The sequence below is a fragment of the Dermacentor andersoni genome, chromosome 10, assembly GCF_023375885.2.
Source record: "Dermacentor andersoni chromosome 10, qqDerAnde1_hic_scaffold, whole genome shotgun sequence".
In the NCBI taxonomy this organism is placed as follows: Eukaryota; Metazoa; Arthropoda; class Arachnida; order Ixodida; family Ixodidae; genus Dermacentor; species Dermacentor andersoni.
Window position 1 is genome coordinate 132,154,749 of NC_092823.1, and position 26,975 is coordinate 132,181,723.

Genomic DNA, 26,975 nt, shown 5'->3' on the forward strand with positions numbered 1-26,975 from the left:
TCATTGTGGAGGAAAGACTACTCTCATTACTACAGTTAGTGACCATTTAAGAAGGCAGTGGCAAACACATTGATGTCCAACTCGAAGAGAGTTCTCTCATTTCTGTAATATCACATTGGAGGAGGCTTCTTTCACCATTGGCATCTTCATGTTTTTCAGCGCGGAAGCACGGAGGGCTGCCACAGTGCAGTCTTGTGTAAGGAGCTTTTGCAGAATTCGATTGCCACCCAGTGTCAGTCAGGCTTGTAGGTATAATGTTTCGCTGTGGCATTTTTAAAGCCATAACATAAGTGTAGCCTAACATTTTGTTTTATTGTAATGCCACTGTGTTGCAGTTATATGTAGTTTTACAGACACAGTGGAGAAAAATACTGCAACCATCTTTCTTGCTTTAGAGGGCGCATCTGCAAACTGCATCAGCACGAGAGGCATGAAATAAGCATTGCCCACTGATTAATTACTGCTACTTATTCTAGCCTAAGTATGTTTAACTGAAATTTTGTGCAGCCCGACATAGACAGTTGCCTCTCTTTTTTTCCCCTCTCTTTCTTTGTCAGGATCGGAATGAATTTTGCCGCCAGCTGTGGCAGTGCCCTCACCTGGATCTGGAGCCATCAGAATCGCTGGAATCGCTCAGTCATCGATGGCAGGAGAGGTGCCTGGGCAACTTTGACTACCTTACGCAGCTGAACAAGCTGGCTGGCCGCTCATTCAATGACCTCATGCAGTACCCGGTGTTCCCATTTGTGCTTGCAAACTATGCTGATGACATACTGGACTTTCAGGATTCCGCCAGCTTTCGGTAGGTTCTACTTCCACTATTTCTGCCAATTGTGGCATTTTGTCAGAAGGACTTTAAACTTTTATTTTGTGGTATGTTTAAGTTGGAAATCATAAGGTGCGCTGTTTAGCAAGTCCACAACCTGAAAATGTCACAGGCACCCAGAGTGACATGGAAAACATTGCATGCTAGTGTGAATTGCTGTCTGAAATGACAACTGGCTTCTTGGTACAGTTGTAGGACAGCATAGTAGTACCTCCCTGAGCAAATTTAAATGCCCCACGAATTCTGTGATAAACCAGATTTTCCTTTTTCGCCTGTGAATGTTATTTGAAATTGAGAACTACTGTCCGGCATTACGAACTTCCCACTGCAGTCTCTTCAATTTGACTTTGTGTGTCTGAATTATAATTACATTCAGTTTGTATGGCGCCTGTGGTCTGCATACGTTTTTCTTGCAGGTGTAGTATATTGCTGCAAGCTTCATTCTGTGTGACATGATGCACTGGCACTTCATGACTTGCTTCCTTCTTTTTTTTCTTGGTCCTGTGCCTCAATAACAAACAGCATGTTTTAGTACTAATGGCTCTCAGTGAGTATTGTTACTCATGGTAGTTTGGTGTCACTTGCAGGGTCCAGTTTGAGAAATGCCAGCCCAGTACCTTAATATTTTTGTTTGAAAGCTGGATCACTTAATGTTTGTTTTGCTTACTTAAGGCAGCATAGTAGAACTGAAAGCTGAGCCGTTTTATGTATGCATTGATTTATAAACTTAGTTGTTAAGCAGAGTGCAATTCCCTCTCCTCCAACCCTGTAAACACACGCATATGCGCAAGCATGGGTGCACTGACAATTATGTGTATTGTTGTTCTTTTCCATGTTTGCATATGTTTTTATGTGCTATTTTCACTCATAAATTTGCAGTGTGTCCATGTGCAAAATAATTACAGCAGAATTCGCCATTGAATATAATACTTAAGCAAGGCTATAACTTCTGAAATGTGGTTAAGTGATCGTGTTACTTTGCAGTAATCACAGTTCCTGTCAAACAAGTAGTGCCTCATGCTAAACTTGTTACCGACTGCACTTATTAGGCAGGGACACCAGTCTAATGTTCTTGAAAGAGGACCATTGAGCAGTGACTTGGGAACTCTTATAAATCCTTATGCCAGTGTCTGTTATGCTTGGTGTCTTGTTACTTGCCCAGGTGCTTGGAGCGTCCCATGGCCGTGCAGGATCTAGCTCGCGAAGAGCACTACCGGCGCAACTTCCATGTGGAACGGGCAAGTGCTCCGTCAGAGCGGCTCCATCCGTGGCTGGGTCCATTTCACTACGGTTCGCACTATAGCAACAGCGGCACAGTGCTCCACTTCTTGGTCCGACTGCCACCTTTCACCCAGATGTTTCTTGCCTACCAAGGTACATGCTTGGGTTGCATTGCCAAGTTAGAGTAATGCTTATTTAGCCACCGAATTAGCTGCTAAAGTTTTATCTCCTTACAGTCATCCTTAATCCTCTCTATAATGTGAACATGCCCTGTTTATCATGGTGGACAAGAATGGCAGACGATTTGAGTTGGAGTATGTTCATGTTACAGTGAGGAAGTAATGGTGGTACAAATGCTGTTGTTCAATTGAAGGTTTATTGAAAGCCTGTCACAATTTTATACAGTGCTAAGTATATAAGATAAAGAAACAAGAAATAAAGAGGAAACAACTGAAATTGACAACAAATGTCAGAAAGGCAGAAGTGCTCTGAAAATTGTGTACGAGTTTTAACTGAGGAAGGTAAACTTTCCTTTTCTTAATTAAAACAGTAGCTAGTGGACAGTTTTCTTTGAGTGTCGCTTACAACCTGCTTCGCCCTCTTTTCACTTATTCACACACTGTAGGCAACTGTGTTGGTTCAGTGTATTGCAGGAGCCCAACGGTGTCAAACATTCAAACCACCTGGTCCTGTCTTGATTTTCTTTTGTGCAGACCAGCAGTTTGACCTTCCCGATCGCACGTTCCACAGCGTTCACACGACCTGGAGACTGGCAAGCAGCGAGTCCACAACCGACGTCAAGGAACTGATTCCCGAATTTTTCTTCCTGCCCGAGTTCCTTGTAAACATGCAGGGTGAGGTTGAAGAATGTTCTGGTCTTTATTTCCAATGGCATTAGATATGTACGATTGTCACTTACATTCTGCATATTTGTGAGATGGCGTCTTTCATCCAGATAACCACTGTATTCTGCCAATGTTCGCTGAAGCTTGCAGGCCAGCGAAGAAAGTTAAATGGAAGCTAGGGACTGCTCAACGAGCAGTAGAAGAAAAAATGATGAGTTTAATGTTGAGAGATAAAAAGACTGCGGCATTGGTAAGAGTTAGAATGCAGGTAGATGACATTCTAGCTGAGAAGACATGGAGTTAAACAGGCTATGTTACGCATGAAAAAGATGACCAGTGATCTTTCAGTCTTAGAGAGTAGATGCTAATTGGAGAAGAAAGCATGGTTGAGCGCATCAGAGTGTTAGATGGAGAGATGAGATTAGGAAATTTGGAAGCATCGGGCGGGTTTGGTTGACGCAGGACAGGAGTAATTCGAAATGTTTAGGAGAAATTTTTTTTATGCAGTGAACTTAAGATACATTAGAAATAATGGTGGCGGTTTAATTTACCTCAATGCATACTATGAGAACTTAATTCTCGTAATTTTTATTAATTCGCTGCAGTCTGTGAGTTATTCATCCTGTGGACAATAAACACTGTGTGCCACATTTGCTGGCATCATATATGCATCTATTTTGCAATATATAATGCTTTGGAATTATATTCAAATGGTGACTTTTACCACAGGTGTGAAATATTGACCTTGCAATTGAAACATCATGTACAGAACAGCTTCAGAGCCAACTTTACAATGTGAGTGAAAATTGCTGCTTTTTAAATGTTCAGAAAGAACTTGGAGGATGCTTTAGCTTCGCCTTTAAGAATGGAACGAAATAGCATTAGAAGATCCCTGACTGCTTCTCATTCCTCCCGGCAACTGCAGCCTATGTAACCGTAATGTTTACTGAGAAACGCTGGCAGTGAACGCCATGCACGAAGGCAAGCTGTCTGGTAGAAACGTGGCCTCTAGAGTGGGCTGATCCTGAAGGTAGTGCACAGCCATGCCAAAGAAACTACATAATTTTCAGGTGTCTGTTGCTGTTTCGCACTTTTAATATTTAAGTCTGAGAAGATTTAACATAAAAGACATGCGCTGTCGGTTATTTGTTTCATGACACTTGTTTGTGGGCTGTCATTCTCAAAATTCCAAGGAATAACTTTGTCAAATGTGTAAGACTAGGTATGAGCAATTTTAGTGATAGAATGGTATGGTAGTATAACCTGCATATACCGCATGTCATATAGCAAGGCGTGGCATATACATATACCTAAATATATATGGAGATTTTCACTCATGGACAACTCCACCGATGCAGACACCGAATTTTGTGCGACATGGGACCCTTAATGCTATCGCGTTAATAAGCACGAAACATTGCACTCTGTTTTCCTCTTAAATGGAATCTACTGAACTACAGTGAAACCTCGTTAAACCGTAGTTGGCTGGTGTTCGGAAAAAGTGCGTACTAAACGGTAGTACTGCTTAACCAAAATAGCATGAGATCGCCTACTTACCTGTCAAAAACGGAACTCAGAGAGAGTGCGATGAAAGGGCAAAAACGTGCAGTATTTATTCACTTCGCGTGACAAAAGTGTTATTTTCATTTGATGCTGCAGCGGCCTAGCAGCAACGACTACGGTGTGTGGCATTCCAAATGCCACACACCGTAGTCAACGGTAGATCCATGTCATGTGCCAGTGCAGACTTCTTTGGGTCACATTTCATAGCACAAACAATGTCCAATTTTTCTTCTATGCTGAGCACCCGGCGTTTTTTGTTCGAGCTTCGGCGTGACGAGAGTCCTAGCTTGCACGACTCCACAACACTCTCTGGCATGGCACTGTAATGATGTTGATGTTGATGTGGCTTCATGCGCAAACGCGCAGGGCACTTGGAGGCCGTTGTTCTGACCTCTGAGGCTTGATGTTCTGCCGGGCCACCTGATGGGGACAACGCACTGTCATGATTGCGCAACGAAAAGTGGAAGCACTACTTGTTAACCGATACGTACGCAATAAGCTGGTACGGTTTATGCAGATACAAAACACAGTATGTTCAATGGCCACTGAGTCGGGGATTTGACTTTACTACTTTTCAAATGAAACTACTGTTTAAGCGGGCATGGTTTAACGAGGTTTTACTTTACATGTACTGGATATGCAAGATTGCTGTAATGCTGTGATGCAGGTTTTGACTATGGCAAGCGGCAGACAGGTGAATCCGTCTCCGACGTGCTGTTGCCTCCTTGGTGCCGCGGGGACCCACGCCTCTTCATCCTGATCCACCGGCAAGCCCTGGAGTCGGATTATGTGACAGAGCACTTAGGCCACTGGATTGACCTGGTCTTTGGCTATAAGCAGACGGGAAAGGCTGCAGAGGAGGCCATCAATGTCTTCCATCCTGCTGTGAGCCATCACTTGTGTTTGCTTTTATGGTTCTTCTTTCTGCACGTGATGACTTCCAGGGCACCACTCAAGGACTCGTGGCCTCACTGTGTGGATCTTAAGTTTAATGCTGTAAACAGTTTGAGTAGGTGACACAAACACATTCACTTTTTTGTGCGCCCATACCGAAAAGCACAGTTGGCCCTTTACTAACAATTTCTCGCTTCATTTTACATCTTTCACTAAGTTATGTTGTAGCTCAACATCTACACTGATGAATTTCTGTTGTTATAAGTACAGTCTCTTAAAAGTACTCTTAAAGGAAACACCTAGTTCATACTACGTCATCATGACACAAACACTTCTACTCTATTAGGAGAAAGAAGAAATGGCTGACAGAATGCATTACGCTGACATCTTTGCATTTAAATGTACTATTTTGTATGCCTTTACGCCATAATTCAACTGTAGTTGGTAGCTAAACACTGAATGGGTGTTCCCTTGAACAGTGGGCCTACTGTACACCTGCTTTGCTTTGTTAGAGTTCATCACCTGGTGTAAGTAACCAAATGCAATGAGAAATAAATGTAACTTTTTTGTTGCTTAACTAAAACTTACCTTCTCACTACTTCATATTGTTACTCCAAAGCAGTGCTAAAAAAGTAAGTTCAGATTACCAACTTTTGCAGTACTTTACTGCCAGGCATCTTTCAGACCTTTTGCGCTGTTCATTTTCTGGTGAAGCACTTGTTGTTGTTATTTGCAGAAAGACCAGAGTAATCTTATAAGAATTGCAGCAGAAGTTTCCTATCACAAGTTAAATCTTCTGTGTTGCATTTTTCCTGTTGTCCGTCCCAATGCAGACATACTATGGTGTTGATGTGAGCTCGGTCGCCAATGACACGGTGTCACAGATGGCATTGGAGACCATGATCCGCACCTACGGTCAGATGCCCAAGCAGCTGTTCAGTAGCCCGCACCCACTGGTCACGCTAAGCCTGGCTGGTAACCAGGGCAGTGCTGCAAGCTCTTCTTCGGCCCAGGCAAGTATGCATAATTGCACACAATGAAGCTGTTGCTGTGGAAAACTTCGGGGAAGAAGCTTGTGGGATAAGCCTCGCTTCATGGAAGGAAGCTGCTATCATCTCACGCTACTTGTGTCTTTTCTCATTGAGTGTTGCACCCAAACCTCTGTGAACTTGTTCATCACGTGTGTGCTTGATTGGTGCAATGAAGCAGTTGTCCATTTAGAAGAACAAGTGACGATTAGTAATGAGGAAGTGTAAGGCTAGTTGGATTTACATATTTAACTGCAACAGCATGGAGGCAGGCATAGGTGGTAGGCATGCACATCACACCCAACAGAGAACATGCAGTGCTGACTATCAGGTGGTTTATTCTTGATATGAATGCATAGTGGTTAACTTCTTTATATCAGGGAGTATGTGCTAGAATCTATCAGATACTATTATGTGGGAATGAAATTCAAGGAAAAAAGAGGAGGAATAATAATTAATAAAAAAAAAAAACACTGAGGGGGTGTTTTTCATGAATACTTTGTTTAGCGCAAAACGACAGAGACAAGAAAGACGACAGGACAAGGCGCTACTCTCAACTGACATCATTTTATTGCGTCACTCCTTTATAGACCGCTCAAACCAGAGGAACATGCGCAGTGAGCACCATGCGGTGGAGCCACCAACATCCGATCCCAAGAGCGCACTCATGCGACAGAATCCAAAAAACCAAATTCAGCGCTGTACAAGGTTAAGGAAGGCACACTAATGCACTGTGACCCCAATGACTGAATGAAAAAAGCTTCCGATAACTCTCGGGCGGTGGCGTCACGGCTCTTTTTCAAAATCGTGGTATCACGAAACATGGGTTTGCACTTGCATGTTTTACAATGCTGAGCCAAATGGGAACCTGTGCCTGTTGGTATGGATCGCTCATGTTCTCTTAAGGCGCTCGTTAACACAGCGGCCTGACTGCCCTACATACACTTTGCCACATGACAAGGGAATCTTATAAACCACACCGACTCTGCAATCTACAAACTTCACGTGGTTCTTTTCACAATCAGGTTTTTTACTTGTTTTAGAAATACGGCTGCACAACATTGATAGTTTCTGAGGAGCGGAAAACACTACCGGAATTTGATATCTAGTGGCGACATTCTTTAGATTGTGAGCCACTCTGTGGCAATACGGCACAACTTCAGGCCTCTTCTTTTGTATGATGCGGTTACTTTTGTGCCGCTTCCCTTTCAGTTTCTGAAGCAATACCTCCGAGACTGACGTCACCACCACACTTGGGTAACCAGCAGCCTGCAGCCTATTTAACTGAGCAATGAAACTCATTTTCGCAGAGTGATGACAAGATTTCATTAAGGAAGATTCTAAACACATCAAAGCAATGGCGCGTTTCACAGTCTTTGAGTGCGCAGACGCGTAAGGTAAAAGTTCCTTACGTGCACGTGGCGAATACATCCAACAGGCGTGGCCTGTTTGTAAGGAAAGCTGCAAATCTAAAAACTGGAGTTTTCCGTCCCTAGATAGCTCATGTGTGAAAGTTAATCCTTTGCCATTGTCATTGAACAGAGTTAAAATATCAGCTACCGTCACGGAGCAGTCATTGTTAGTCTGTTTCATCACAACAAGAAAATCGTCAACATATCTAAAAATTTGAACTGAGTCATTGTTTAAGGCACTCTTAAGAGCGCGGTCGACAAACGATAAAAAGATATTACAAAGAGCAGGCGCCACACATGAACCAATACACACACCATTTTTCTGGATAAAAAGGTTGTTTTCGAACCGGATAAAAGTTGCACTTAAATAAAATTCAAGAAGGGACATGAAACTTTCCGAAGACAACCCGGTCACATTGCGGAAATCTACCTCGCCACTTTCTTCGATGCACGTCATCACACTGCGAAATAGCTCATCATGCGGTATTGAATAGTAAAGATCTTCGACGTCAACAGAAAAAATGTCAGCTACTGAATGGTTGTCTTCCAGAAAGGAAACAACATCGAAAGAATCCTTTATGGCATAAGGATCGTCAATAGTTAAATGCTTCAATTGTTTTTGCAAAAAGCGGCTAACCAAAACCTGCCAACAGTTGTTTTCACTGACTATTGTACGGAAAGGCACATCCTGTTTGTGCGTTTTTGCAGTGAAAAAAACCTCTAGAGCAAGTACCTTACATTGTTTTACATTTTGCACAATCCTGGTGAGGCCCATATTTTCCAACAAAGAAATGGCTTTGCGTTTTACCTTCTGAGCTTTCTCATTTGCCAGAATGAAGTTCTTGTTGACAGCCTCAATGGCTTTTTTGTTGAAGACAGCAGACGGAGCTATCACAAAACCGCCCTCTTTGTCACTGAGTAACAGCCGAAGTTCATTGTCTCTAAAGAAAGATACTGTCCTTTTGATCACAGCTGTCGAAGGTGGTGCTCTCCCGGTGACGGTCCTACGAAGGCAGTCCACCCCATCGAGGAGGCACCGCTCCTGGTCCTCTAGTTCTGCTTTCCTTGCGATACGCCTGTTCAAAGCCAGTAGCTCATGTGCAGGAATTCTTGGTTCCGTGCTATACTTCGGCCCATTCTTTAACAATGCAGCAACTTCGTCAGGAAGCCTGGCGTCACCGAGTACCTGGAAACCAGCGGTGACAGGTTGCGTTTGTTCCTTTCTGCGCGGGAGTCTGGACCGGAGGAGTAGCAGCAGCTGTGTCCACCAGAATTCTGTAGTCTGAGTTGATAGACGTCTGTAGAGACGAAACTTCTTCTCAGCCACAACAGGCGCATCGCGCGAGTAGCAGACAGCTCTCAACCAGTCGTACAGAAGGCGTACCTGCCGCCAAATTTCAGAACGAAGAATCCGACACATTCGCCGCACGTGACCGACGGAAGGTCTGACGTTCCCGAAGAGACTCGCCACGTCTTGAGGAACAGCTTGTATGGCGATCATGTGATTCAATCACATATGCTAAGTTTTAGGGCTGTAGTGCATTTAACACTCAGTTAAACCCTGATTAAATAGTAAATGCGAACATTTTTTTGAAGTGAGAGCCATGAAACTGAAGCTTTCTTACTTTTGCCATATCAAGCATGCTGCTGGCTGAAGGGAAAAAAAGTAATGCTGGTTAAACTCAAAAGCAAAAGAAAAGGAGGCCGACACTGCACAAGATGAATGGATTACATTCTCCCAGCAATGGGCAGGCATCCTAGCAAGCTTAGGAAAGTTGTGCTTGATAGATTAGAAGTATCTGAACGTGAGCTCGTTGGTATGAATTCATTGAAGAAAACAGCACTAAAAACACGGACTAGAAAGGAACAAGACAGTACAAGTGCTGACTTCCAACAATTGGTTTTATTGTGCGTGCAAGATATATACTTTCAAAAGGAAGTGGGGAGTAGGGGGGGAAGGGCAAGAGGGGGAGAATGAAACTTTCAGTTGCACATGGGTCTGATGATAAAAACGATCGAATACATCATGAGTAGTCCTGGAGAAATCTAAAAGTCCTGCATACAATCTAAAGAATGAGAACGGGAGTAATCTGGTTTTTCGCTGCACCCATTGCGGGCGTGCCCTGATTCTTCAAAACACCAAGGTTCTGTGCAGGTATCGAGACAATTGCGCCCGTGAAATTTTTGAAAACTTTTCAGTGATGTCAGTGCCCCTTCACTCGTCCTCACCGACAAGGAGTACGGATTCCTCCAGGACTGATCATGATGTATTCGATTGTTTTTATCGTCAGACCCATGTGCGACTGGAAGTTTCATTTTCTCCCTCTTTCCTTTCCCCTATACTCCTCTTCCTTTTCAAGGTATATATTTGGCACGTACAATAAAACCAATTGTTGGCAGTTAGTGCTTGTCCTGTCATCTTCCTTTCCAGTCTGTGTTTATAACACTTTTACGGATGCTTGATAGGTCTAGCTGAAAGTCAATTATAGACGGGGCTGTCACCAAGAGTAGAATGCAACTCGATGATACCTAACACCACCGCCACCCTGACTGAATATTGCAATTTCAAGAAGCTTAGTTTAGTAGGTGTTCTACTCTGTGTTTCCTTGTATTCTGGAAGGAAGGCACAGTTGACGTCAAAAGTTTATGGACTGCAGAATCTGATAAAAAAGCTGAATATTTCAACAGACTGGGCAATGCAGCCTGATACAGTAGACTTCCACTAGTTTGACCCTGACAGGATTGAAGATACTGATTGAATTATCCAGTAGGTCGAATTAAAGATGCAGAAAAAAAAAAGAAAATGCCAGAACAAACTACGGATTCATTTGGCAGTATTTGCCAGATTTAAACACTCCCTAAATCAAGTGCGTGCCTGCTTTCTATGTGTCTAAAGTAGAAAACTAACGCAGCAATGACATTAAAGCTCCCAAACAAAGTAGAAATATAATATGTACCTGATTTTCTAGCAAGAAAAATGGACAAGGGTCTGATGTGTGTTGCACAATGGCAGCCGGTTTCATGAAGTTGGAACAATAGCGCAAACTTGAGACAGGGACAGAGGAGGCAAGACAACTCAAGCACTATGCGTCTTGCCTCCTCTGTTCCTGTCTCAAGTTTGTGCTATTGGTCCGACATGATGTTCCAACAAGCCCAAGCTGCTGTGTGTTGCACAATGGTCACTGGTTTCATGTAGTTAGCTTCACCTCATAAGTTTAAAATCAGCTTTGCCACAATACATTGTTGTTATGCGCTAAAGCATACAAATGCCACGAAGGCGGTTTTGGATTTTGGTATCCCATTGCACCGCACAGGAGATTCTCGACTCAATTTTCTTGAAGAAGAAAACCGCATGTTAGAATCAGATAAATATCGTAATCAGACATTATGAGGTATAGTTATTGCTTTAAAGTGTGTGGGGATGCGTGACTCTCACGCCTCCCCTGAGATCTAGTTTTCCCGCATAGCTCGTCCTTGTCTCGTCCTTGTCTGTCTTCCTTGTGTCTGTGGTTTTTTTGCGCTAAACTACTACTTCAAAAAAGCTCGTCTCCTGCAGGGAGGCTTCGCCCGCCGCGTGGCCTAGCGCCCGCGGCGGTCGGAGTGGTTGAAGCGCAGTGCGAGAGATGGCGCTAGTGTTGCGCTGCGGCGGGGTTACTTAGGCGCGGAAAAGAAAGGCTCAGGGGTGCTTTCCCGGCGGGTCGGCGGGCGCGGATGTCTGCGCGGGCGCCGTCCGATGCTTCTGCGAGACTGTCTCGCATGGCCGCCTTCGAACGTGCCACCATTCGCGTGACTGTACACGCGAACGACCAGGCGTTGGGATCCAGCATGGGGCGGACATATTCGCTCGCTTTGCGGTCGCGGTAGGTCGGACCTTCTAGATTTGTCGCGTGCCCATCGGCATGTATTGTGGATAGCAACTCGGCTAGCAGGCATTGATCTATAGAAGGTGCAATAAATGCCCTTGTGATTGTTTGCACTACTGTGTTGTCGTTCCTTTGTCCCAAGAGTACGGAGGAGAACCCCCTATATCTCCCGCATCTGGCTGCCCAACGTGGACCTCTTGGGGCATCGGACGATAATTTTAAGTGTTGCTTCGTTCGAGACATTTGTTTGAACCGAAGCGTAGGCCTAGCGTGGATTTTGATCGCTAGCGTCGGCGGCGTGCTTTCTTGAGCGAGGCGGCGGTGGCTGTAGTGTGTTTGAACATGTCAACATGCTAAGCCTTTTCGCAAGTGTTTTTTTAATGACATTCGTCGGTACGAGAGCCACGTGGTCTGCATCCTGGGAGAGTGAGGCTGAGCGCCCGCGGAGCAGTGGCAAGCCTGAAGCGAGTGAGTACGGAAGCCTCGTGGGTGGTCCGAATTTCTTATGTAAATAGCTTCTCCTATCTCTTTGACTCTGATGAAGTCGCGGCTCTTGGAGCCGGGTGGCCGCGGGCCACGGGTGCCACTACGGGCTGACTGGTATTGCGGCCTGGCACCGGGCGCTCCGACACCGTCTGGGACGGTGGGCGCCGTCAACTCGGATGCTGTGTGCACCGAGCGGAGTAGGACCACCTAACAGAGCTGACGTCTCCTCGCGGCTGCCTGTTTTGCGCCCATTTTGGGTGTTGTTTTTGGATGCCGGTTGTTGTCAGAGTAGCGACGCTTTAGGCCTAAGGCTTTACGAAGCTGCCTGTCGCACGTGGAGGGACACAACCTGGTGGACCGTGGCGTTGAGGTGTTGCAATTTGCTTCCCTCATTCTATTTAGCCTCGCACGAATTGAAATTACTCGTTCGACTCAAGGAAGCGAGCTTCGTTCACGTGAACTTGGCAACTGAGTAGCCACCCGATCTTTTGCTAGCCGAGTTGAACATCGTACCACGTGGGCGATGCGCATGCAGAATTCCTCTCCCTTGCACTACTTTAGTGTTTGCCGAGTGTGTTAAGTGTACGCAGCATGAATGGAGTCACCCCGGGCTTGCTTTCACCTGCACATCGTCTGCGCTGCTGCTCCGGACTACGATCGAGCCATCCCGGGCGATGGTGATGCTGTGGCCGGTTCGGCGCAGCGACTTCGGCGGCCTCCTGCATCCAGCTCACAACCCTCGGCGGCGGACAAAAGAGCCGGCGGTCACCGACAGCTACGGCGGCTCTTGCCAGCAGGGCGCGTCGGCGCGAGCGACGCTTGCTCGTACCGACTACTGCGTCGTCGTTTCCGGAGTCCTGGCCTGGAATCGTGCCGTCGAGTCTGCAAGGCTGCTGCTGTGACCGGCGGACGCCAGCGGTGTACCCAAGGACAGTCGGCTCGCATGTTATGGACAGCGTGTGAACATTTCCCCGGCACGGCCACTGTTGCATGTACCACCTTGTTCGCGAAGCACGTGTTGATGTTAGACTGTGTGAAATGTTTCGCCGGAATATGTAGTGATTTAAGGTTGGGGGGATGTGGGGATGCGTGACTCTCACGCCTCCCCTGAGATCTAGTTTTCCCGCATAGCTCGTCTCCTGCAGGGAGGCTTCGCCCGCGGCGGTCGGAGTGGTTGAAGCGCAGTGCGAGAGATGGCGCTAGTGTTGCGCTGCGGCGGGGTTACTTAGGCTCGGGAAAGAAAGGCTCAGGGGTGCTTTCCCGGCGGGTCGGCGGGCGCGGACGTCTGCGCGGGCGCCGTCCGATGCTTCTGCGAGACTGTCTCGCGTGGCCGCCTTCGAACGTGCCACCATTCGTGTGACTGTACACACGAACGACCAGGCGTTGGGATCCAGCATGGGGCGAACATATTTGCTCGCGTTGCGGTCGCAGTAAGTCGGACCTTCTAGATTTGTCGCGCGCCCATCGGCATGTTTTGTGGATAGCAACTCGGCTAGCAGGCATTGATCTATGAAAGGTGCAATAAATGCCCTTGTGATTGTTTGCACTACTGTGTTGTCGTTCCTTTGTCCCAAGAGTACGGAGGAGAACCCCCTATATCTCCCACAAGTGTTCCTAGGGCAGGTCAAAAATAAGTGCTTCCAGCCGGAGGTGACGTACGTTCAATGCATTCACTGTCTCATAAGCTCAGTTGAGACAGACGCTGCCACTAAATGGGTCGTTATTAGTGTCATCATAGGGGTCAGGCACATACATTCTGACTTGTCCAGTTCGAATAATCCGAGGAAGGTCAATTTTAGGACTGAAATAATGAAAGTTTGGGCCCATAGAAATGCATGGGCGGTAGCCGGGACTTTTGACCAGGACCTTCAACTGGGATTGAATTATCAGAAAAATTGAATTAACCGAAGTCACATTAATAGGTCTACTGTATTCATATTGGTGCCTGTACAAGCACACCCGAACAAAATGTGGGTTTTTTCTGGCTATGGTACAAACTGCGCAGAATTATTTCTTAAAATCTCACAATCCGTAATGTTTTGATGCCTGCTGTATACTGTGCATGAGTACGAAAGGAAACACTTCACTTATGTTAAAATAATGCATGCTGCAGACATCTACCATAAAATCCCGAGAGAGCCCACCTAAAATCAAGAAAAAATTGAGGTGGGCTAACTTTCAATGTGGTGGGTAACTTTCAGGTGGGTAACATCCAGTTTTTTAAGACAAGAGCTTAGTCAGGGATGGGTTATCTTTCGGGAGTGGGGCATCTCTTGGTATCTTATGATAGGTTGGAACTTCGCTTCTACTGCTTGCAACATAGCTTTCGTTTGAATAATCCCTCTCTCGGAACTTTTCTGATTTATTGTTTCCTCTCATAATGGCACATGGCACACATCACTCTTCCTCGGCTCTGTTGACAGGCAGCCATGGCCGAGGTGCGAGGGCTGCGTTGGGGCAGCTACGTTGGGAGCCCCAGCAAGCCGGCTGCGCGGCTGGTGCTGTGGCGTAGTACCCACAAGGATCAGAGCCCTGTCAGCCACCTGGTGTCACTTCGCACAAACGACGTCTGGGGCCTGCCCGCACACTCCTGCCTGCTCCTCACTTACAGCCACTCTTCCGGTAGGTTGGACATAGCTGGAAGACAATCCTGGCTTTGAGCAAAAGTGTTTACTTTACTGAGCACCATGGAGCTTCTTGCAGTAGAGCGTGTCCTCATTGCATTAGCTAACAATGGCTTCCTTATGGTGCTGGTCCTTATTACGCTCTGACTTGGTTTTAGCGATGTGGAGGCCTCTCAACTGCGGATCTAGAGAAAGCATGGCCGAGCTGACAGCTGCTCCCAGAGTAGTTGGAAGAGTAATGTGATCGGAGTTCTGTCGACCTTCGTTGCACTCCAAGCTCAAAGATGAGAATGCCTTCGAATGCTCTGAACTGTAATGCAGTGCTCTGTATGAACCAGATGAATGTGCTCCGAGTGCTCAGTTTCAACCAGCCAAATCTACACTGCACTGTGAGAGTGCTTGAAAGTGACCAGTCGTTGGAAACAGGTCATGGCCACCATGCTGTAAACATCTCCTGCTACCAACATGGAAATGATGGTGTTGAAGGGCTCTTGCATACATGGGAATGTTGTGAAATGGAAGCTTTGGATTGGCATCTTTCCGGGACAGTTGGTATGCTTTGAAAACATGGCTGGCAATAACTGTTCTGTCTGTCACGCAGCTTTAGTGCCTATTAAGGCTGTGCTCTTTTGCTATATTATTATGACCATATTGCTCTCGGGCCATTCAAAATTAAAATAGAAAAGTTTGTTAAAATTCTAGGTGTCATTTTCGCAGAAAACATGTCTTGGAATGAACATGTGAAAACTTTATTACCAAAATTAAGTAGAGCTGCCGGTGTATTAAGCCAGAGCCGTCACACTTTTCCAGTCAGCATTAAAAAGATGTTATATTTTTCACTCTTTAACTCTCACTTGCATTACTGCATGCTAATATGGGGAAACACGACAGCATCAAACTTGCAGAAACTCTTCCTTATTAAGAAAAAAGCACTTAGATCATTAGAAAATTCCTCGTTCTTAGAACACACAGAACCACTCTTTCACAAACATAAAATTCTAAAAATCCACAATATATACAAATACAAATTATTAAGAACCTATAAAAACTCCACATTAGGTAGGGCAAAATTATTCGAAGAAGTATCAAATCTCAGGAAAAGTACAATTTCCTACCCTTTCCGATATCAACCGCCATACTACGTTCCTTTCTCGCGCACCCATTATGGGAAAGACAAACTTGACTACACTCTAGCAACTACACTAAATTAGCTAGACCAGAAAAGTGTGGATGTTCTGGCCCTTACTAACAAAACCTTATTTGACCTGTTTGTTTGACTCTATTAAAACTGCTTATGCTTCTAATTGTTCATTGAAATATGTATGCTGTGTAATTGTAATTGCCATTTTTGATGGAAGTGTCTTATCGTTTCTTTATTTGCTGGTGGTTACATAACTGAATCCTTATACCAAATCGTCGTGTCACTGCTGCTGTACGGGGGACTAGAGCTTAGTCAAACTCCAGAGATGCAGCTTTTTTCTCGTGCCTCCTATTTTCGCAGTAGCAATGTACTGTCTGCGGCGAAAATAAAACTTGATTGATTGATTGACTGATGTAACAATTCTTCATTAAAACACAACTCGTGCCAGAATGAATGCTTATATTAAATGTAAACTGTAGAAATGGTGGGTTGTGAAGGTAGGGAAAAAGATGAGAAGGTCGGCGCCCAGTGTGCATCAGTTTCAATCGTACATCATCAGTACAGTTATCAGTATTTGATTCCAAGAAAGCTTCATTTCTGCAATCGTGATTGTGTTCAAATTCGTAGTTTTCATAGCTCAAGTTCTTTTGCCACTTTGCTTGTACTATTTTTTGTGAACCAGTATAAAATCCTGTGCATACCACAGTAAACTTTAGTTGGAAGTTGGAACTCGTGCTTTCTTTTGTCTTTTGTTGTCCCGTTTCCTGCAGCATGCCATTACATCTTTGCAACAAGAGCGGAATGCCAACCAGCCCAGTCATGTTTTAGGCTAAGCCATGTTGAAGACAGCCCATACTTTCCATATCTTGGCATTTCCATTTGCCCTTTGCTCTCAAAGAAGCTGCCACCACATTTCCTCTAGGTAGTACAGTCGAAAACTGATGGGGCCACAGTAACATGAAAAAACAAACAAATTTCAGCTATAAAATCAGTGTCATTGTTTTTATAATGCCAACATGGCATAAAATTTGTTTGCAGGATTTTTCTCTATATTGTGCTTCATTAAAGTAATATCTGCTTGAAGTTTCGTGATGGCTGAGGTCATGGGGGTGCATTTCATGTTCGCCTCTTGCACAGCCTGATGTGCTTCATGTTTTGTCACAAAGAGCAGATAATATTGTGCATGTGACCTTAGCACCGTGACGCTGTCAGTTTAGGCTATGTTTCACAAATTCAGTTCGGCGCTTTAGCCCACACATGTTAGCGCATGCCATGGCGTGTAGAAAGTGCATGTGCAGATTGACTGGATGCTTGGCTGATCGCTTGCACAACCACACTGTGGGTTTTGTGTGCCCAAGCTCACACACAGCCACCAGTCCAGCTGAGCACATGATCTCACACCCATCTCTGGTGTAGTCTGTAGTGCAGAACATGCTAAGGGCAAATGGATCAGCTCCACAACAAATGTGAGGGGATAGCCAACAACTTGAATGGCAACAACTTTGTTCACGGCTGCCATGTTTACCACATTGTGTGTGAGGATCAGTAAAAAATAAACTCAGCGACACATCATGTGGTGGCCGAAATTTTGGTAGCTATTATATATTATGTTGGTTTCATGGAGTAGGTGGTAGCACGTGGGGAAAGCCGAATAATCAAGCAGGTCTGAAAAATCGGGCATCCAAAAAATCGGTTGGTGATTTCATTATAGGAAACTAAACTTAAACATAGATTGGTTCATTGAACAATTGTGCTCTCTTCCCATTGCTTCAGGAGGCTCAAAGGCTGCTTTACAGACGTACATCCAGAGCACAGCGCTTGTGTCATGGCAGCATGCAGATGGCTTTGTTCGGCTCAAGCTGCAGAAGGATGAGCCAGCCCAACCGTTGCTTTCGCCATGCCCCGGTGACATGGTAGGTGCATGCACGTGCTCATGAACACTGTGCTGTTACCATGCATTCTTGGCTATACCACCTTCCATCATTTAACACATTCCTATCTGCACCTATATCCATCGATAGCCTATTATTGATGGTTTCAACTTCAAATTTTGTAGTGCACGGGGCGCTTTTTGGACAGCTAGTGTCATCCAGCGCATAAACGAGGAACTATTTTTCTAGTTTCGCTTTCATGTTTCTTTTTTTTTTTCACAGCGGGGGTATTTTCAAATACAAGCGCTCGTAGCTTCTGACATGGTGTCAATGTCGCGCGCAAATGCCCTTCGAAAATGGCGAATTTTGACAGATTCTGATGAATCTGCATCAGAATTTTTGGATGGTGGTAGCAGCACAGACTGTGAAGATGATTTTGATTCGTCAGACTTCAGCACAGGCAGTGAAACTGCGTCAAATAGCCCCGGAACGTCAACAGGTATCTGCCGGCAGGTTTCAGTTTTCTACTCTGAACCATTTCGTCGTTGCTGTGCTCAGATCTAAAGATATCTGGTGTGTTCTAAGGGTCACAGTTCTTATTTGCAGGATGTCATCATTGTTTGAGTAGGACTGCTTGCTGGTGGTGGCGCAAGGAGTATAGTTTTGCACAAGAAGGTGCTCCACATTGCTGTTCAAGGTTCGTTAGCGCCGCACGAGCACGATAGCCACCAGGGCTAACCTTTTCCTTTGTAAATAAAGAACTTCTATAGTTACAAAGCTTATATTTGCAGGAATGTTGTATCAAGCCTTTCTTTCGAAATGTATATTTCGAAATTTTTTTATGTTCTCTTGGTGTAGAGCAGCATCCATGTTTTTATGGAGTTTTCTCGTTTTTGTAACAGATCTTTTATTAAATAATTTTTTCAAATAATTGCTAATAAATGTTCGCTTGAATGTAATACCATTAGAAAGCACATTCCTTGTTCTACAAATTGATACCATACATTCTAATATCAATTATTCACTGTAGCAGTAAAAGTATTGTTTACCAGACTACCAGAAAACTACCTATTTTTTTTTTAAATCAATCAATCAATCAATATTTATTTTTTGACAAAACAATTACAAGATGGGTACAAGTACACATTTTCTCAGTTTCTCGCTGACAGTTTCTCGCTGACAGCAAAGTGTAAAGAAGTAAAGCCAACAGGACCTTTTTTATTATTGTAAACCTGGCTTTCCCATGAGGCACATTGCCAAGCTAATGGCAACGTAGCCCATTTTACAGTCATAGCGTATGAGCACAGTTTGCCTGTTTTATGAAAACGAAAACATATTAGTGGTTCTTGTGATGAAACCATGCGTAAGAGACAAGCCCCAGCATGTGCGGGGCGTTGTCTTCATGTGAACTGCAATTGGTGCTGCCATTATTTGGGAATCTTGAACTCGTCGTGGTTGCTTAGTGGCTATGGCGTCGGGCTGCTAAGCATGAGGTGACGGGATTGAATCCCGGCCACGGCGGCCGCATTTTGATGGGGGGTGAAATGCGAAAACACCTGTGTACTTAGACTTAGGTGCACGTTAAAGAACCCCAGGTGGTCCGAATTTCCAGAGTCCCCCACTTCGGTGTGCCTCATAATCAGATCATGGTTTTGGCATGTAAAACCCCACAATTTAATTTTTTTTTTTTAATTGGGCATGTTAACTGGAAAACTAAGTGGGAATAAACCACACAAAGACACCTAGAACAGACGAGGACAAGCAATTGTCCTCGTCCGTTCTATGTGTTCTTGTCTAATTTATTTGCGCTTAGTTTTCCAGTCAGCATGTCAGACCAACTAGTGCAACAGTTAGTCCTTCTGAATTTGGAAAAACATGCAATGCATAAACACACACTTGCGAATTAAGAAAAGGGCAGCCATATAGCCTAAACTGCTGACTTTTTCGTTTTCATGACGAGGTGAAAAGTACCTTTAGATTGGGTTACGTGCAGGGATCTGGAAAGGCGTGACTTGTCTCGAGGATGGAGACCCAACTTAGCAGGAACAGGCAAGCTTGTAGCTTGAGCATCACATCAAGCCAGGTGCAGGTGATAGCAAAACTGTAGGTCCCGTGTTATTTTTATATGTACTGTAGGAATGGATAAGCTGCATACTTCTTGGTGTCAGTTGACTTGGTAGTGAAAAACATGTAATTGACACACCATGTTATGTGCACATTGGTGCTGAGTGTGGACTTTATGGAAAGCTTAATCATTTGGGCAGTGTATATATGGGCGAAGGAAGAGCATGCTAGAGAAATGTGAGAAGCCTCCCATATCACGAGAAAGGAAGTTTTTTGCACAAGTACTCCGTTGGTTGTGTTTACAAATGCAGAATTAAAGATAACGTGCGTTTGGTTTTAGAGAATGTGCATTCTGACATTATGTGGACTAATTCTTTTGCCTCAGGTGTCGACATGTGCCACAGCCCCTGGTTGCCCACTTGTCTTCGTGGGATATGCTTCAGGTCTTCTGACTGCGCATGAAATCAAGCTTGCAAACTCAAAGGTATGAAGACTGTGGCTCAGTGGCTGACATGCCGTGATGGCTGCATTTTGATTCGGGCAGAATCTACCCTGTGTTGCTTTAGGAAAATCAATCAATCAATCAATCAATCAATCAATCAATCAATCAATCAATCAATCAATCAATCAATCAATCAATCAATCAGTCAATTAATCAATAATGGAGAATGTTGAGCAAAGTGGTGTAGTTTACCTCTTTGTGCCAATGTTGAGCTGTACTCGTGCTAGTTGTCTGTAGGTAAGAAGTATTGCCAAAGATGAGCCATACTTGTCCAGACCACACCTTCTGCTCTGATTGACGGAAGGACTCACAGTTGGGCCAGTTGGTCTGACATGTTGACAGGAAAACTTAGCATGAATAGATTACACAACGACACATGGAACGGACGAGGACAAGTGCTTGTGCTCATCTGTTCCATGTGTCTTCGTCTAAATTATTCGAGCTTAGTTTTTTAGTCAGTTTGCTTGATGGAGATGAGCAGTGCATTTCACTTTTGGCACGTCAACACATTCATTGCTGCTTTCTACTCCTTGTGTTCCTTTCTACTCATAGGCCCATTAGCTTACTTTCAGTATTGTATAAATTGTTCATCAAAATAATTTCCAATAGAATAAGGGCAACACTTGACTTCAGTCAACCAAGAGAACATGCTGGCTTCAGGAAGGGATACTCTACAATGGATTGCATTCATGTCATCAGCCAGGTAATGGGGAAAATCCGCATAGTACAATCAACCTCTCTATATGGCTTTCATAGATTACGAAAGACATTTGATTCACGAGAGATACCAGCAGTCATAGAGGCATTACGTAATCAAGGAGTGTAGGGGGCATACGTGAATACTTGGCAAATATCTACTAAGATTCCACAGCTACCTTGGTTCTCCACAAGAAAAGCAGAAAGATACCTATACAGAAAGGGGTCAGGCAAGGAGACGCAATCTCCAATGCTATTCACTGCACGCTTGGTAGAAGTATTCAAGCTATTAAACTGGGTAGGCTTAGGAGTGAGGATCAATGGCAAATATCTCGGCACCTTTGGTTTGTGGATAACATTGTTTCGTTATTATTTTAGGTGAATAGAAGGAATAAACCACATGTGTTAATATATTTTTTGTATCTGGATGTAATGTGCATTAGTATGCTGGAATAAAAATAAAGGCAATGAATTTTGTACACCTTCTTTACAACAGGACTTGCGGATTAAATGGTGTTTTTCTGAAAAGTTACTTCTTGACTTGGCAACACGTAAACTAATTATTTGAACTGGTCAATCACTTTATACTGTCAGCTCCTTTCTCCTTTCCTGCACTTTCTATTTTTCTTTTGCTGGTGCTTATTTTCACAATTTTTCCAATAAGTATTAGGACTTTGGCTTTCTCACAAAGTTAATACACCTGGTTGTCAAGCTCATCAAATTTTGAAAGGTAATATTGGGGATAATAAAAAAAAGTGAAGTTAGTTTTTTGAGCAGGGTTAAAAATGCAGTGTGGAGGATTTTCTATACGGGCAACTAGTACGTGCAAAAAATCTGCATTGTGTTTTTGTTATTACTGTAAATTAATGGCTGCTTGATAGCTAATATTTATGTCACGTGGTCAACCATCATCAGGACCAGTAGCATCGCTTTTTAGATTGTACAGAATATGCAAGCACGCATTCTCTTGAAACCAACATGGTTGACTTTTGTACTCACTGGACATCGTTACACTAATGCAACAGGGAAAAACGTGTGTACGTGTACTTCATTGCCCTTTACAGGTGGAGCACCCTTCTCGGCCCACTTGTTTGCTAGGTCACACAGATGCGGTCACGAGGGTTGAAGTTTGTACAGCCTTTGGGTTGGTGGTCACAACCAGTCGCGATGGATCCTGCATTGCCTGGGATCTCAACAGGTGGAGATTCTAGCTTGCCTGGCTTTACAAGCTGACTGTTAACGCAGTTAGCCTGGGCTAGTTGGTAGCACAAGACTTTTTATTCTTGATTTATCTTATCAGCCTGATAGAAATGGGACATAAAGAGGAGGCGTAAACGTTGCAAATGCTACTCACTGCAACTGAAATTAACTTAAGCTAAGTTTATACATGCAACTATCATAATACGTACAGCATTATTACTGCACGTGTGTGCCACTCATTCTCCGACCGACATACTCCATTTGTTTCTTTGCGATACCACCAGACACCCAGCGTTTGCGATGTCAACGTCTGTTTGTGTCCTGATTCTATCGTTCCGGCGACATAAATCAAGAATCTCGAAACCAACTAGCCAATTTATCAGCACTACTAACATTTATTGGATACCTGTAGCATATTTAAGATAGAAGAGAACAGGATATGAGGAACTCATTGAACTTGGAAAATGTATGGCTCGATAGATGAGACAAGACTTTAAAGGAGTGCCGTAGCCATGTGGGTCCCACGTACATGAATACAGTTAAACCTCAAATAAGGAACTTCAGTATAACGAAATTAACAGTGTAACGAAGTAGTTAGCATTATATAACTTCTTGTGCATAAAACACCATGTATTTAGAACTTCAATATAACAAAGTGTGTTTGTACGAAATTTCAATATAATGACGTTTCACTAGTGCAGTGAAGGAATACCGAGACAATAAATGGAAAATTCCGCTGACGCATGTGGTCAAATGGTTGAATTACAAGCGGCTGCTTGCGAACGCACTCTCAAATTCCGCACCGCATGACCAAGAGTGATATTCGGAGCAGAGCAGCATCATGTTGTGTATAAAGTCCCAGTGCAATAAGATCCTGCCGCGCCCACCTCACTGTCTCTGACTGTATGCTTAGGGTGGAAGTGAAAGAATGCAAGGGTGAGCCGAGAAAGATGGTTGCTTGATGTATGTTGTCTTTCCCCACTTGAGCAAGGGAAAAGGGACGAGGGGAATGCAATCAAGCGCGCGTGAATGGCTGGGGCACTAGTTGCCGTGCATCTTCCTTTCTAGCATGGCCAGCCATGCTTTTTGTTGTAGCGCAAGCTGAACAAGGACAACAGAAAGGCACATCTGACACGCACAGCCCTAAAGAGCCTGTTGAACGAGAAATGAAGTCGATGAGGGTAGCTATAGGGGCTTGTTGGTACGGCATATCTTATTTTGTTGTAGCGCAAGCTGAACAAGGGCAACAGAAAGGCACATCTGGCACACACAGCTGTTGTCCTTGTTCAGCTTCTGTTGTCCTTGTTCAGCTAGCACTACAACAAAATAAGATATGCCGTACTGACAAGCCCCTCTAGCTACCCTCATCGGTTTGCATGGCTGTCAGCGAGCGCATACGCAGGCCGCACACCCAGTTTTTGAGGTAATCTGCTACATGTGCAAATAGTGGGTGTGCTGAGATGACCTAGTATCATGTGCGCTGTCTTCTTGCATGTTTAGTACTGGAGGTTGCATAATCTCGAGTTTTGTAGACGCATTGGAGTGAGAGGCAGACGAAAAATATGCTCCTCGATGCCAGTGCTTTTCATGATAGCATCGTCCCATTGTGGGTGACACTATCAGTCGTGGGGATGCAGTGGATACGAAAGTATGGCTGGCTTCGCTTCCTGCCGTCGACGTGAAGATGTTGTTAGCATGGCATGAAAGCGTATCTTTTGTCGTCGACTCTCAAAAACAAATTTCTTTTTTCTCATTCGAATTTCCTTTTTTTGTGGTCACCTGATAACTTGGAAAATATTGCGACCCTTTCCATGTAAGGAAACTTATAACATAACATAACACTTAAACATAACTTAAACATTACAAAATTTCGATTTAATGAAGCAAATTGCCGATTTTACCGACTTCACTATATCGAGGTTTAATTGTACATAGATATAAGTGCACAAGGAACTCAAAAGCTAAGGAACTCAAAAGCTAAGCTAATGAGAAATCAACAGTTAGAGAATCTAACCTCCGAGTCATGCAGGAAACTGGATGTTCCATATATGCAGCCACTGCACTGCATAAGTGGCAATGCAGTGTGTGTCCTTCCAGTGACTATTATATCTTTCACAAAGTACCGAGTAGGCCAGCAAAAATCCTTTTAGCATTGGATGCATTTATGAGGTTAAGTACCACAAGAAGTTTTGCGAGTTTATCTTGAGGTTCTATTAATAACTATCATTCACTTTTGTTGCAGGCTCGAGTATGTTCGCACATTGATTGCCGGGAGCTCACCCATTGTACTGGCTTGCATTAGCAGCACTCTTGGAGATGTTGCCACTGTAGAGACCACTGAAGGTAGGCAGAAATCATCATTTTTATGTGTCTGCATTGCAAACTATTTGCGCCTTTTGAGTCAGGCCTTATGTGAATGCAGTGGAATCTGTTTTGTGTAAACCGTAATCCATTCTGTGATCAAATGCTTAGTCGTTTTGTCTCCCCCTAGAGATGATGCATCTTTTCGCAGTGTAGCAATAGTTGTGCTACAGTTAATTCTCATAGCACAGTGCATACCATTGCTGGCAGGTCTTGTGAAAAGAAGGCAAGAACCACTAGGAAGACTTTGGTCGTGATTGAATTGTTTACTTGCGCCATGTTTTCACACGCAAATGTTGGTAAGACATGACGCCAGCAACCAAGAATGTCACAAGTCCATAGTTTTTTGTGGAAAGTGTTGATTCTGTAATGTATTAAGATGAAGAGTCCCACTAAATGGTCGAAAGCTTCACAGTTCATGAAAGAAGAGACCAGAACAGAAAGTGCTTGCTGATTTCTGTTCTTTCCCATGAAAGTGTCCAGCATGTGGAAACCAACTAATTTCAGTACTCTCTATGTGTGGACATGAACAAGAATGTACTGGCAACAGCCGAGTCTGCCTTGGCTAGTGGTATTATTATTTTTTAAAGATCCGTTAAATTATTTCAAAATTTTTTTTGTGTTTTAGAGGGCTGATGAGTGATTCAATGTGTTTAAAGTGTTTGTGCCAGTCTTTTTCATTTGTTGAAATCATAGTAAAATGAGTAGGTTAACCCCCACATTCATAAATTGCCCTTGGCTCAAACTTCTTTGACTTCACTTGTGGAGGACAGGGCTGCCCCTCGACCAAAAAAGGACACTGTGTTTTAATAATGCTCTTCAGTAGTTCTTATGACCAAGATTTACAATGCACCTTCACAGTAGTGTGTTTGAGCAGACATTGGAAGCTCTTGGTTACAATGTTATTTTGGAAATCAATGAGGAGTGTCAATGAAGCATGGTGACTACTTCATTAAAAAATAAATGCTGCCATCCACTTTCTGGAGTTGTGGTGAAAGTGTCAAGTTTAATGTTCTGAATGCATGGGGATTAGTCACTTTGCAGTGGTATTGGTTACTCCTTTTTGCATGGCAATGCGGGAGCGTTAAAAGTACTACACTCTAACGCCCAATTTTTTGGACTCCCTAGAGACCATGAAAACCATGAAAACGTGTGAAAAATCAGGCTGGCTGGAAACATGAATGCATGCCTTTAACTGCCCCTCAAGGGCTCAAATCACCGCAGCCACATCCAAAAGGCCTGCCTATTAGTACACCTATTAGTTATTAGACATCTAGGTGCTTGTACTGTGACAGGAGATGGCGAGACACATTTTAGGAACACTTATGTCCCATAACAGTGGCCCCTTTGCACTCCTCGTATGCTTCACCGCAGTACATTGTGTATGATTGACCGCAAAACACTGCTGTATTGGGGCGATGCTGACTTTAGAGCACCAGCATAATGCAATGCTTTAGACCCTTGAGGTGCTTTCTCCACTTTGACGCCATTGACGAGGATAATTAAGGTGGAGTCGGTGCCATTGCCCATAGCGGTGAATCCTTTAAATGAAAAACATGGCCTCTAAGAGCAGGAAGCTTAATAGTGAACGTCGAAGCTGATAGGCCTAACGACACCACATATGACTATGGCTGCCAGCAGATTGGAGTGCAAAAGTGCTGGTTCAAGACTGTGAGTAATCAAAACGGCAGCAATGGTGGCTTCAACTAATGCTGTTTTGGACCTGCAGTCACGGCAAGAAGTCTGGAAATTTGGATGCCGGAGGTTTTCACTATCTGAAATTTCAGACTTCCTAATACATTGGTTCTCTGAGGTATGTGGTGGTGCTGTGAAAGCGTCCAGATTATCAGGCTTGTCCGAAAAAAACGCTCATCTGAAAAATCTGTAATTGGCTATATAAGAAAGGGCTCCAACTTGTTAAGTAAAGCAAGCATAAGGAACATTGAAGCACAGTAAGTAGGCACAGGCGAAGTTAGGGGACATACAGATGTGTCCTCTGTTATCCTTTCAAACATTTTTTTTAATTGTCTTACGAGCATGGACAACTTATACACTTGTCCTGAAAATTCTTATCTGCTTCTGGCAAGCTTATGAGATGCCTCTTTCACTTTCCTTGATTTCGATATTTTTCAGGCTCTGCTGGCAGTTGTCTTCGAGTTCATACCATCAATGGTGCCCGCGTGGGACAGCTGAGCACAGACGTGGCCATTGGAGCCGTCTGCTACTCTGCTGCTCCCGAGGGCACCTCCATCAATGTGCTCGCTGCTGGCTGTGAGGACGGGTGCATTCGGTAGGTTGGCCAGTGGTAGATTACAGCCTTCTGAATTTTTAACTGGAACGGCCGCTTTCTTGTACGAATTGCTGGTTACTGTTTCAAA

The 26,975-nt window shown here is 44.1% G+C and overlaps 1 protein-coding gene across 4 annotated transcripts in view; it reads left to right on the plus strand.

The window, feature by feature from the left end:
* mv (lysosomal-trafficking regulator mauve) overlaps positions 1 to 26,975 on the plus strand; it is a 109,461-nt gene that overhangs the window by 77,175 nt on the left and 5,311 nt on the right. For all 4 annotated transcript variants that reach the window (XM_055078203.2, XM_055078202.2, XM_050192782.3 and 1 more), the window contains 11 exons: positions 558 to 802; positions 1,989 to 2,200; positions 2,761 to 2,901; positions 5,123 to 5,340; positions 6,183 to 6,366; positions 14,566 to 14,760; positions 17,677 to 17,816; positions 20,224 to 20,322; positions 22,101 to 22,234; positions 24,479 to 24,579; positions 26,731 to 26,887. In XM_055078203.2, coding sequence (XP_054934178.1) covers positions 558 to 802; positions 1,989 to 2,200; positions 2,761 to 2,901; positions 5,123 to 5,340; positions 6,183 to 6,366; positions 14,566 to 14,760; positions 17,677 to 17,816; positions 20,224 to 20,322; positions 22,101 to 22,234; positions 24,479 to 24,579; positions 26,731 to 26,887 — 1,826 coding nt within the window. The remainder of the gene's footprint in view (positions 1 to 557; positions 803 to 1,988; positions 2,201 to 2,760; positions 2,902 to 5,122; positions 5,341 to 6,182; positions 6,367 to 14,565; positions 14,761 to 17,676; positions 17,817 to 20,223; positions 20,323 to 22,100; positions 22,235 to 24,478; positions 24,580 to 26,730; positions 26,888 to 26,975) is intronic.